Here is a 12,811-nt window from a genome sequence, read left to right on the forward strand (position 1 = left end):
TCACTGGGCATTATTTATCTGTTATTTGCCTGGTTTGGAGTAGTTTACTATGTTTTGCTTCCTACAAAGTGACATTTGAGCTGTGATATTCATCTTTCAGTAGGACAGTAAAACAAACTAGTAGTAATCCACTGATTTTGGACACGTAGCTCTTATTCATTCAGGGGGATTTCTGTCTGATGCGGGCTGGTATAGTGATGCCGAGAAGGTTTTCCTTTCCTGCCTTCAGCTGTGTACCCTCCACAGTGAGATGCTTCATTGCTTTCGGGCAGTGGAATGTTGTGTAAGGTAGGCTAAAAAACATTTACATATTCACACTAGAGCAAATGCCAGGTATATAATCGTGGAAAAGAAGCACATAATGTTGCATGAAACTAAAACAGTTAGGTCTCTTCTGAGAATTTTAACTTGTTTTTTCTTATCCTCTTTCTGCCCATTTCTGGGTGTTAAGGACTGGATGATTGTAGATGGATATTTTCGATAGAACGTCTTAGGTCCAAGTTTTGAGAAAGATGTCTAAAAATCCAGTAGTGAAAATGTCCGTTTTTGAAACTGCAAGATGTTTGTCTTTTGAAAATGACCTGTTAAACGTCTTAGCCTATCAAGACATCTATCTTTTTTGACCATTTTCAAACAATAAGATGTCTAGATGAAATACATCCAAAACAAGCCATTTGCATGTAGGAAGGGCCAGCATTTTTAATGGACTGACCACACAGCCATGCCACCAGAGCAGTGGAGCACCTTAGAGGGCACTGCTGTGAACTTCACATAAAGGGTGCCAAGTATACATCATACCATAACCCCCAAAACCTACTATACCCAACTGTCTACCACTCCAATAGTCCTTTGGGCTGCAGGTGTTGCCTATATGGCAGTACAGTAGGATTTTGGTGGGCTTGCACTTACTACCATAAATTTGTGATTAGAGTGGGGTATGGGCCTTGGTCTCTCTCTTTATGGTTCACTACACCACCCATCAGGCTACTCCAGACACCTACTTGCTGCTGTATTAGGATTTCTCAACCATTGTGCTGCTGTTATAGAGACGTTTCTGTACAGTTTCATTCAGGTCTTTGGAAAGGGGGCAGTGACCACTGAGGGAGTGTGTGGTCATATGTTCAGTTTGGGTACCTTTTTGACCCTTATTTACTTTTAAAACAGATCTAGCGCCGAACATCTAGATGGCGTCCTGAATGTTTTGGTAAATATTTATCTCCACAAGATGTCCAACTGCTAAGCACGCCCTAAACCTGCCCATAACACACCTCCAACACTCCCCCTTAAACTTTGGACACACTGCAGACAAGATGTTTAGAAAAACTGTTCCGAAAATGACTACAGTGGTACCTTGGTTTACGAGCATAATTCGTTCCAGAAGCATGCTTGTAATCCAAAGCGCTCGTATATCAAAGCAACTTTCTCCATAGGAGATAATGGAAACTCAGTTGATTCGTTCTACATTGTTCCTCACTCTTGCTTTAATGGCGCGTCCTGGGTACGTCCAATTTCACCCCCCAGCTTAGAATTATACTCGGTTCCAGTAAAACGAAACAGGGAGCATCCCTGTCGGGATTTTTTGATATGATTGTTACTTTGTTGAACTAGGACAGGACAATAAAGCGGCATGGGAGCGGCGCAAATCACCTCGTTTACTTACTTTACTAGCCATTCTCTCGTGCACCGTTTCAGTCCTGCATTCCCTCTCCTTCAGAGCAGGATCCATTTGCCGCCAGCGGCTGGGGAACAAGCCGGTCCAAGTCAGCCTTCTTCCCGGCTCGAAGGTACAGTAGGTCGGTCCGGCGCCCCCTTCCCAGATCCCTGAGCTGATTGAGTGCCACTTTCAACCATCGTCGGGTGAGATGCTTGGGATTGGCTACTGACTTTTCTTGGGTTGGCCGCGTGCAGGGCTTGGTTGAACGGGATTGGATGTTGCTCGCTGCTGGCTTCTCTTGGGTTGGGTGTGCGCGGAGCTGGTTTAACGGTGTGGTGGAGGAGCAGAACAGGCCTCGCTTCAGCTCTGAGCATGTCGCTGAGATCGTGGGGCGGCAGGGTTGGAAAATCAACTTAAAGCTGCAGGTAAATTTTGCTCATTTTGCAAGACAGAGCTCGATTTGCGAGTTACAAATTGCTGGAGTGTTTTGCTTGTCTTGCAAAACACTCGCAAACCTCGGTACCACTGTACTTGGATATCTTGGCCACTTTATGCTGTTGTTTTGGATGTCTTTCCTTTTTTGAAAATGAGCCCCTATAGTCTTCTAAGCACAATTCTGAAATAGTTCTTAGAAGATTTCCTCTTCATAGGCAAGCTGTTTTTTTCTGTATTTATCTGTGAAAGAGCAAGCAATTGAGTGTTAGTCAAACTGAAACTGGCAGTCCCTTTGTTATTTAGGATACCCAGCATCCTAAAACATAGCCTTATTGACTACATTTTCTGGAAGTCATTTGTGTTTTTAAATACTCTTCTGTAGGTTACTGCACGTTCGAAATGGCAACTGTAAATACCATTTGGGAGAAGAAACTTTCAAACAAGCACAAAACTACATGGAGAAACTTGCCAAACATGGACAGCAAGCAAATAAGGCAGCTCTCTATGGAGAGCTGTGTGCCTTGCTCTTTGCAAAAAGCCATTATGACCAAGTGAGTATGTAGCAGCATCCCAACAAAACTGTATCCCAGCTAGAGAAAATTAACCATGATAGCACCTACTTAGTAGATGTAGGGTCTGTGTTTTTGAGGTTCCAGAGGAAGGTCTGGAACATGATCCCTGGTTGAGCACTGTGAATCACTAAGATGAAGTGGGAGGGCTTTTAACAGTGGCAGGTTGGAGGAAAACAATCCCTGAAGCTGTGAATGAAGGCACCTGGTGCCAAATCTCATCCGGAATTTGCAAGAAGGAGCAGGGACTCATTTATTAAACTACATTATGTGTTTAGTACGAGGAATATTTCTAGTCCAAAACCACTGTAATGGCTTTTGCACTAATTTTGCTCTTTCCATGCACTAACTGAGATGCCAAATATGTAGTATGCAAACAGGCAGACATTGGCAGAGAAAGGACATACCCAAGATTGGTGTTCACATTTAGGAAATACCAGGTGCTAACTGCAAAATTTGATATTAATGTGGTGGCATTTAACATCTCTTAAATAGGAGGTTGCTAAATGATTTCATGCTAAAGGTTGCATGTGACTAAATACTAATATACTGGGAATGCTTCCACACGTTGATGCACTAATTTTGCTTTAGTTGACACTACTGTTGAGTGATAAGCTGTGTTAATAGCAAATTTTAGTGCCCTTTAGTAAATAAGCCCCTTTGATTGACATTCTTATCTAGTATACCTGTTTAAGGAATGCTGTAAAACTATCTTTAAATAAGCACATCTTTAAAATAATTCAGGTATTTAATAATTTCTGTGTTCTGTTGTGGATACACAGGAGTCCATACTTGAGCTGCTGTTTCCCTTTTCCCACAGACTACATAAGGATATACTCTTAAGAGCTTGAGACTCCTCCCCTTCTGCAGTGGAGCATAGCATCCTCCTCAATTATTCCTTCTGCAAACGAACTCAGATAAACCAAGCAGCGATAGGGCAAAATGCAAGTGCATGGTGGCAGATGCTTCTCTTCATCTCCAGGTTGGAGTTATGCAAGGAGCCTCAGGTCCTCCGATGCAAGGCTTTTCAGATTTTGTCAGCTATTTAACAGGACTGGGAAGTGCTATGTTGCCTACGGGTATGCCTACTCCGCCTAAAGGAGATCCTTCTCCCAAACAGGCATCACCCACCTCATCACGCCAGCTCCCAGTGTCTGTGACCCTTCCAAGCAGGATTGAAAGTTTCTTTCCATGCTTTTATTTTCACTTGCTCTTCTATGATGGTGGATTAAGTGGGATTCCTCGCAGGGTCCAGAATCCAGAAGGATCACGTGATGGATCACGATGATGATAAGGTGTGCATCACCTTTTCAGATCAGCTTCAGTCTCCCATGTCATCTCTGTTGCGCCATGTCTGCCTATCTCTCCATGGCCCCCTTCTGTGTCGTCGTCCCCCCAAGGGCAAACCAAGATTGCTGCCTGCCCCCCAGCACACCTCTCCCTCCAAAGCAGCCCCCTCTCCCCTCCACTTCCCTGTGCAGCAGTAGCAGCCGGACGCCTCGCAGCACCTGTACCCTGTCGGCTTCGTCCAGGCTGAAGGACACCCTCCTGCCGTTGCTCTCGGCGGTGAACCCTCCTGCTGTTGCTCTCACCGTCGCTGAAACCGCCGTAAGCTGCCACAAGCCGCCGCATGTGCCGTAAATGGAACACGGCCACAGAGGCACAAATCACAGCAGCAGAGATCACACCGTTTCAACTGCGCATGCGCGGGTAAGGGTTTTATTATATTAGTTTGTTCTATTTTCTAAGTTTCACAGCAGAGCAGAATATGTTTCTTGCTGGGGAAGTTCCCCATCCCTCTCCTCTTTTCTTGTATTTCAGAAGAATTTGATTGCTTTGGTACCTGCTGAGGAGGGTGATGTTCTCACTGCAGAAGGGGAGGAGTTCTCAAGATCTTAAAGGGATATCCTTCTGCAGAAAATGGGAATCAACAGCTCAAGTATGGACTCCTGTATATCCTAACAGAACCCAGAATACCGAGGTAAGAACCTAATCTGTCAATCTTTTTCTGTTTTGTTTTAAGGCATATAAGTGGTGCATAGAGGCTATGAAGGAAATCTCAGCTGGTTTGCCAGTGAAAGTGGTGGTAGATGTTTTGAGGCAAGCCTCAAAGGTAAGGTGTTAAAGATCACACAAAATTCAAACACCTTCCTGCTCTTAAAGTACAATAGAAATGTTCATAATCATTAATTAGGGAACAGATGCATCTTGAATTGCTTCCTGAAGTGATGGCATGATACAGAACTCAGTAATGGGGCTTCATATTTCTATCCCAGAGAGCTGCCTGATAGGAAAGAAGGCTTTGATGGAATTTTTTATAGTGACAACCCTTTATTGATGGAAAATTAAAAAGGCCATGAGAGCTTCGGTGACGTGTTGACTAGGCAATAGAAAATGAGTTTACTAAGTTACTTGGTGACAAACCAAATAAAGCTTTATAGCAAAAATTTGAATTTAATACGAGCCTCAGTGGGCAGCCAGTGAACTTCCCAATAAAAGGGAGCCACATGGTCAAAGATAGTTCACGATAGCCTCCCTTAAACTTCTCTGAACATCTGGATCCTTTAACAAACTATCATTTATCCACCAATGCCAACCTCCCCCCCCCTAGGTCCCCAGGCCTCAACCACATGGGTGTGATCTGACCAAGTAATTTGCTCAATAGTAGAGTTTTCTAACCTCTCCAATAGTTTTCTATCTACAAAAAGTCAATGCATGAGTAAGAACTGTGAATGCTGGAAAAGTGAAGGCACTGCCAAACATCCATGACATTTAGTGCATCCACAAAAGAATGGAAAGCTCTGCTCATATTATCTAAATGTGGAGTCAGTCAGATTGAAATCCCTACCCAGAATAAGGTCCCTCTTTTTCATTTGCAAGATAATTAGTAAAACATCCTTTTTACAGATAAGCCCTGGTTCTCATAGGTGCATACAAGTTCACTTAAGTGTAACAATGCCCACTACTGTGCCCACCACCAACAAGAAATGCCCCTTGTAATATCAACTTCTATCCCTTTAGCAAACAAGATCCCCTACTCCTCTCCATTTGGCAGACCCCACTGTTGAAACCCAATAGCTCAAAGGAAATTTGGAGTCCCTGACATAAGTTTCATAAGCTCGCAGAAGATATGTTTCTTGTACAAAACAGATTGAGGCATGCAATCTATGGAGCTCACAAAATAAGACCCGACACTAGTGGGGTGAATTAAGGCCTTGAACATTCATTATAGGACACTACCTTAAGTCTCATTCCCTCCGCCATTCATTCCCACTAGCATTCAACCCCTCCCCATTCTCTCCAAATAGTCCACCCAACCCCACCTTTCCCACTCCATATCCCTCCTCCCATCAACTCTCCAACACTACTCCTGTGAGACCTCTTCCTCAACTCCCACTGCTCCATAAGGAAGCTATCATCACACACAGCCATAGACACAAAATCACAATATCCATGAAATCCCATCCCACCCATCCTACATTCATCGCCCATCACTTATCAAGCACTCCTACCATTCAGACCCCACATGCACTCCTTATCCCAGGACAAGCAGGCAGGTATTCTCACTAGTGGGTGACGTCATCCAACGGAGCCCCGATGCGGACATCTCACAAGCATACTTGCTTGTAGAAACTTTTAGAAGTTTCGAGTTGCCCACACCGCACATGCGCGAGTGCCTTCCCGCCCGATGCACCGGGCGCGTCTCCTCAGTTCTTTCTCTTTCGCGGAGCTGAGAAGTTTGCCTTTGAACTCTGTGCAAAGTTTCTTTTTTTGTGCCTTCTGTGCCCTCGGGTTTGGGTTCTTTTGCTCATTCCTGTTGGCTCACGTTGCGTTTTGTTGTTTTTCAAAAAAAAAAAAAAAAAAAATTTTGTTCGAACATTCGACCCGGCAGGTCGCATGGCCGTGACCTTGCGGCGGAGCTTTTTCGGCCTATGTCCCAGCCTGTTACCGGTTTTAAAAGGTGTGTCAAGTGCCAGCGCGCGATTTCGTTGACGGACCCGCATCGACGCTGTCTTCAGTGTCTCGGGCCTCAACATCTTCCAAAATCGTGCCGACCTTGCTCCATGCTCACAGCACGTGCGTTTAAGCGTCGCTGTATTTTGTGGGAGTCGCTGTTTGGCATGGAGGCGTCCCCAGTGCGGCCCTCTTCCCAGGGCGCCACGCCTTCGACTTCCGATTCTACACCTTCAGCCTCAAGTCTGCTCAAGCCTGCCTCGTTCGTGCCGGCTTCAACCTCGACGCAGGCTGCGGTGCCTTCCGATGTCTCTTCAGGTCAGATAGCGCAGCCTCCTATCCCTCCAGTGGTGATTAAGGTGCCCAGGGCCTCCAAATCTAAGCCCCATGGCAGCTGACTGACCGACGTCCGTGCAGGAGGTCCCATTTCTGATATGGATCCCTCTTTGACAGCGTCGTTTCATGCCTTGATGGAGCAGAGGTTTGTCGAGCTCTTTACCAAAATTGGGCCGACGCTTCTCTCCAAGATCCAGCCTGGGCACGCGGAAGCCTCCCGCGAGGTCGAGCCGCATCCGGTGCCTCCTTGGCGCACACTCTCATTGATGGGAGCAGAGTCTCGGTGAGTGTCTGGTCTGGCTTCGGGGCGTGTCTCGCAGGGAGCAGAGTCTTTGCCCATGCCACCTTTGGAGCCGATACCCTCATTCCATGGCTTGCCGGGTCTGGACCCTTCCTCGGCGATGCCGAGCCTCGAACCTTGGGGAGCGCCTCGGGGGACCTCGTCTCAGCCGCTGATGCTTCGATCCACGGCCTCCAGTCCCATCTACTCAATGGCTGCCTTGTCTGGGCGTCGCTCACCTCGTCGCTCGAGGCCTGCGTCTAGACACAGCTCCGGTCGTCGATCGAGGCACTCATCGAGGCATTCATCGAGACACGCCTCGCCTCGTCGGAAGCAACCTTTCTGGGAGTTTACTCTGGAATACTTGCCCCCTCCTCCCATGCCAGAACTTGAAGACTGCGGGGATTCGTTCTCTCCGTGCCGGTCCTCGACATCGGCAGACCAGGCTGCCTCATCGTCTTCGAGCCCGCCTCGTGGCCCGGCGCTGACGGACCAGTTGTCCTTCTCGTCCTTCCTGAGGCAAATGGCGGTGGATCTGGATATCACCCTGGATTCGGGTTCCAAGTTCTCGAAGGAGTATCTGGAGACGATGCATCTTCCTCAACCTCCTGCCGAGTCTCTGTGCCTGCCTCTGCACAAGCTTCTGGACCAGACTTTCATGAGGTGCTTCGAGACCCCTTATTCCATCCCGGCGGTTCCGGGGAAGTTGGATGCTCGCTACCACACGGTGCACCATAAGGGCTTCGAGGGGCGCAGCTCTCGCACCAGTCTCTCTTGATTGAATCCTCTCTGAAGTGATCTCACCCCTCCCAGGTCTATGCTTCCACCCCTCCTGGCCGAGAGGGCAAAACCATGGACAGATTTGGCAGGCGCATCTATCAGAACTCGATGATGGCTTCTCGAGTCCTCAATTACAGCTTTCATTTTGACACCTACTTCGAGTTTTTCCTCTCCATCCTGCAAAAGTTTTTACCCTATCTGGATTCTCAGGCTCGCTTCGAGTACTCTGAGGTACTGGCATCGTTGTCCCAGCTTCGCCTGCAGATGATGCAATCGTCTTACGACGCTTTCGAGCTCTCGGCCAGAGCGGCGGCCTGTTCGGTGGCCATGAGGCGCTTGGCGTGGCTTCGCACCATCGATATGGACCGAATCTCCAGGACAGACTGGCGAACGTTCCCTGTGCGGGGGCGGACCTGTTCGATGAGTCCATCGAGGCGGCTACGGAGAAGTTATCCAAACATGAAAAGTCTTTTCAGTCTATCCTCCGCCAGAAGCCCAAGCCTGCCATCTCTCGTCCGGCTCGTCCTCCCATGATTTATCAGCGGTGCTACCCGCCGAAGCAGGCCCCCGCCATTTGGCCGCCAGTGAAGAGGCAGCATCAGCAGAAGCCCCAACAAAAGAAGGTCTGCTGTTCCCAAGGCTCCCCAGCCTTTTTGACTGTCTCGTAGGGAGCATAACTTCCAGTGTTCTGCCCTCCCCACTTTTTCCCATCGGAGGTCGTCTCCATCATTTTTACCATCGATGGACAACTATTACCACCGACCTCTGGGTCCTTTCCATCGTAAGAGAGGGATACTCTCTTCAGTTCCATCATATTCCTCCGGAACATCCTCCAAGAGAGTATCCTTCCAACTTAACCCAGACCGCCCTTCTTCTTCAGGAAGCTCAGGCTTTGCTCCGGCTTCGTGCCGTCAAGCCGGTCCCTGTGGACCAACTGAACAGGGGCTTTTACTCCCGGTACTTCCTTGTTCCGAAGAAGACGGGCGACCTGCGTCCTATTTTGGACCTCAGGGTGCAACAAATTCCTGGTCAGGGAGAAGTTTCGCATGTTGACCCTGGCTTCTCTCTATCCCCTCCTCGAGCAGAACAATTGGTTATGCTCCCTGGATCTCAAGGAGGCCTACACTCGTATTCCCATCCATCCAGCCTCTCGTCAATACCTCAGATTTCGGGTGGGACATCTTCATCTTCAGTACAGAGTGCTTCCTTTCGGCCTAGCTTCATCTCCCAGAGTCTTCACCAAGTGCCTGGTTGTGGTGGCCGCAGCAGTCCGGAACCATGGTCTGCAGGTGTTTCCCTACCTCGACGACTCGCTCATCAAGGATTCCACGTCTCAGGGGGCCGTCCGGGCCACTCAGAGGACAATCTGGTTTCTGCAGAGTCTGGGATTCGAGATCAACTTTCCCAAATCCCATCTCCAATCTTCACAGACTCTCCCCTTCATCGGAGCTGTTCTGGATACTATTCAACTTAGAGCATTCCTTCCTCCTCAGCGCCTGGCGGCTCTTCTTCATCTTTGTCACTCAGTCTCTTCTCGCCCGTCCATCTCAGTGAGACACATGATGGTGCTCCTGGGTCACATGGCCTCTACGGTTCACGTGACTCCTTTTGCCAGACTTCACCTCAGTGGACCCTAGCTTCTCAATGGTCGCAGATCTCTGACCCTCTGACTCGTCACATTCAGGTCACTCCTGCTCTGCTGCAGTCGCTTCGTTGGTGGATGCTCTCTTCCAATCTTTCCAGAGGTTTGCTGTTTCACATGCCTACCCATCAGAAGGTCCTCACGACCGACTCCTCGACCTATGCTTGGGAGGCTCATCTGGATGGGCTCCGCATCCAGGGCTTTTGGACGAGTGTGGATCGTCTGTGCCATATCAATCTCCTGGAACTCAGGGCGATTTTCAACGCTCTCACTGCTTTTCAGCATCTACTTCATGACATGGTGGTCCTCATTCGTATGGACAATTAGGTCGCCATGTATTATGTCAATAAGCAGGGGGGCACGGGATCGGCCTCCCTCTGTCAGGAAGCTCTGAAAGTTTGGGATTGGGCGATTCGCCACAACGCCTTCCTCAAAGCTGTCTACATTCAGGGGGCGGACAATGCCTTGGCGGACAACTTGAGTCGTCTTCTACAGCCTCACGAGTGGACTCTCCACTCCACGCCCCTTCATCAAATCTTCTCCCTGTGGGGAACGCCTCAGATAGACCTCTTTGCAGCCCCCCACAACTTCAAACTGCCTCAGTTCTGCTCCAGGATCTACACTCCTCATCGTCTCGAGGCAGATGCGTTTCTACTGGACTAGGGGAATCTCTTTCTGTATGCGTTTCCTCAGTTTCCTCTCATTCAAAAGACTCTGGTCAAGCTCAAGTCCGACCGGGCCACCATGATTCTGATTGCTCCTCGGTGGCCCAGGCAACCTTGGTACTCCCTTCTTCTGTAACTCAGCAGCAGGGAGCCCTTCCTTCTACCAGTGTTTCCATCTCTGCTTACGCAGCATCAGGGATCTCTGCTTCATCCCAGCCTGCAGTCGTTACACCTGACAGCTTAGTTCCTCTCAATGTAACTTCCCTTCAGTTTTCACCAGCTGTGCGGGATGTTTTGGAAGCTTCAAGAAAGCCTACTACTAGACTATGCTATTCCCAGAAATGGACTAGATTCTCTACTTGGTGTTTTTCTCATCACAGGGAACCTCAACATGCCTCCTCGTCCTCTGTTTTGGACTACCTGTTGCACCTGTCTCGTTCTGGTCTCAAGTCTACATCGATCAGAGTCCATCTAAGTGCCATTGCTGCTTTCCACCAGCCTCTTCAGGGGAAACCTCTTTCTGCACATCCTGTGGTTTCCAGATTCATGAAAGGGCTTTTCCATGTCAATCTTCCCCTCAAACCACCTCCTGTGGTTTGGGACCTCAATGTTGTTCTTTCTCAACTTATGAAACCTCCATTTGAACCTCTTAACAAGGCTCCTCTGAAATTTCTCACTTGGAAAGTGGTGCTTCTCATTGGCCTCACTTCTGCTTGTCGAGTGAGTGAGCTTCAAGCATTGGTTGCGGATCCGCCCTTTACAGTGTTTCATCATGACAAGGTGGTCCTCCGCACTCATCCCAAATTCCTCCACAAGGTGGTCTCGGAATTTCATCTGAATCAATCCATTGTTCTTCCTGTGTTTTTTCCAAAGCCTCATTCTCATCCTGGAGAATCAGCTCTTCACACTCTGGACTGTAAACGTGCTTTGGCTTTCTACCTGGAACGAACCAAGCCTCACAGAACTGCTCCTCAACTTTTCATCTCCTTTGATCCAAACAAGTTGGGACGCCCTATCTCTAAGCGCACCATCTCCAACTGGATGGTGGCTTGTATCTCTTTCTGCTATGCCCAGGCTGGATTACCCCTTCACAGTAAAGTCACAGCCCATAAGGTCAGAGCAATGGCAGCCTCTGTAGCTTTCCTCAGATCGACACCGATTGAGGAGATTTGTAAAGCTGCCACTTGGTCCTCGGTTCATACCTTCACCTCTCACTATTGTCTGGATACTTTCCCCAGACGGGATGGACAGTTTGGCCAAACGGTGTTACAGAATTTATTCTCCTAAGTTGCCAACTCTCCCTCCATCCCATTGTGGTTAGCTTGGAGGTCACCCACTAGTGAGAATACCTGCCTGCTTGTCCTGGGATAAAGCAATGTTACTTACCGTAACAGTTGTTATCCAGGGACAGCAGGCAGCTATTCTCACGTCCCACCCACCTCCCCTGGGTTGGCTTCTCTGCTAGCTATCTGAACTGAGGAGACGCGCCCGGTGCATCGGGCGGGAAGGCACTCGCGCATGCACGGTGTGGGCAACTCGAAACTTCTAAAAGTTTCTACAAGCAAGTATGCTTGTGAGATGTCCGCATCGGAGCTCCGTTGGATGACGTCACCCACTAGTGAGAATAGCTGCCTGCTGTCCCTGGATAACAACTGTTATGGTAAGTAACATTGCTTTCTGCCCCTAAGGGACAGCAACACTCGATCCACAACATCAATAGTATGTCCTGAAGCACAAAACCATGCATGCAATAAAAATCCAATTGCTGTCATCTGGAATCCGCTGTCATAGATTGTCCCTTTGAAGCACTAGGCCCATAGCCCCGTCTCTCCACTCCCTGCAAAGCGGTGTCGTAATCTGTTAGTCAGCCTCTCTAGAGGGACTTCCAACTGGGGCAATGCCTTCCTTTTGCAAACAATCTCAAGCTTCATCCAGAGTAGTCAGTTGTTTAATAATAACTTTATTTTTGTATACCGCAATACCACAAGCAGTTCAGAGCCAGGGCTGTGGAGTCGGAGTTGAGGAGTCGGAGTTGGAGGAAATTTCGGGTACCTGGAGTCGGAGTCAAAAGTACAAAAAACTGAGGAGTAGGAGTTGGAACATTTATCTACCGACTCAATTTTTGAACTTGGTATACCAATCACGAGCAATTCTTTCAGCTATAGCACCCACTATATACACAGCACAAATGTTGCGAGCAGCTTCTGCGGCCTTAGAACCTTGATTAAAAGCAAAAAGAAGATGGTGTCTAAAATGCTCATTTCTCTCAACTTGACATTCCATTTTAACGATCTGAAAATTAACCAGTGCTGTGGAGTCGGAGTCGAGGAGTCGGAGCCGGAGGAAATTTCAGGTACTTGGAGTCGGAGTCGGAGTCTGAAGTACAAAAAACTGAGGAGTTGGAGTCGGAACATTTATCTACCGACTCCACAGCCCTGTTCAGAGTGGTTTACAGAGGAAGAGACTGTACACAGACAGCGATGTTACAAAAGAAAA

General features: G+C 48.3%; 1 protein-coding gene across 3 annotated transcripts in view; it reads left to right on the forward strand.

Annotated features, from left to right (window-relative positions):
• Window positions 1–12,811, forward strand: part of APPBP2 (amyloid beta precursor protein binding protein 2) — a 143,509-nt gene that overhangs the window by 78,953 nt on the left and 51,745 nt on the right. For all 3 annotated transcript variants that reach the window (XM_033921878.1, XM_033921881.1, XM_033921882.1), the window contains exons 4-6: window positions 165–288; window positions 2,472–2,640; window positions 4,682–4,771. In XM_033921878.1, coding sequence (XP_033777769.1) covers window positions 165–288; window positions 2,472–2,640; window positions 4,682–4,771 — 383 coding nt within the window. The remainder of the gene's footprint in view (window positions 1–164; window positions 289–2,471; window positions 2,641–4,681; window positions 4,772–12,811) is intronic.

Source organism: Geotrypetes seraphini, chromosome 15 (assembly GCF_902459505.1).
Source record: "Geotrypetes seraphini chromosome 15, aGeoSer1.1, whole genome shotgun sequence".
NCBI lineage: Eukaryota > Metazoa > Chordata > Amphibia > Gymnophiona > Dermophiidae > Geotrypetes > Geotrypetes seraphini.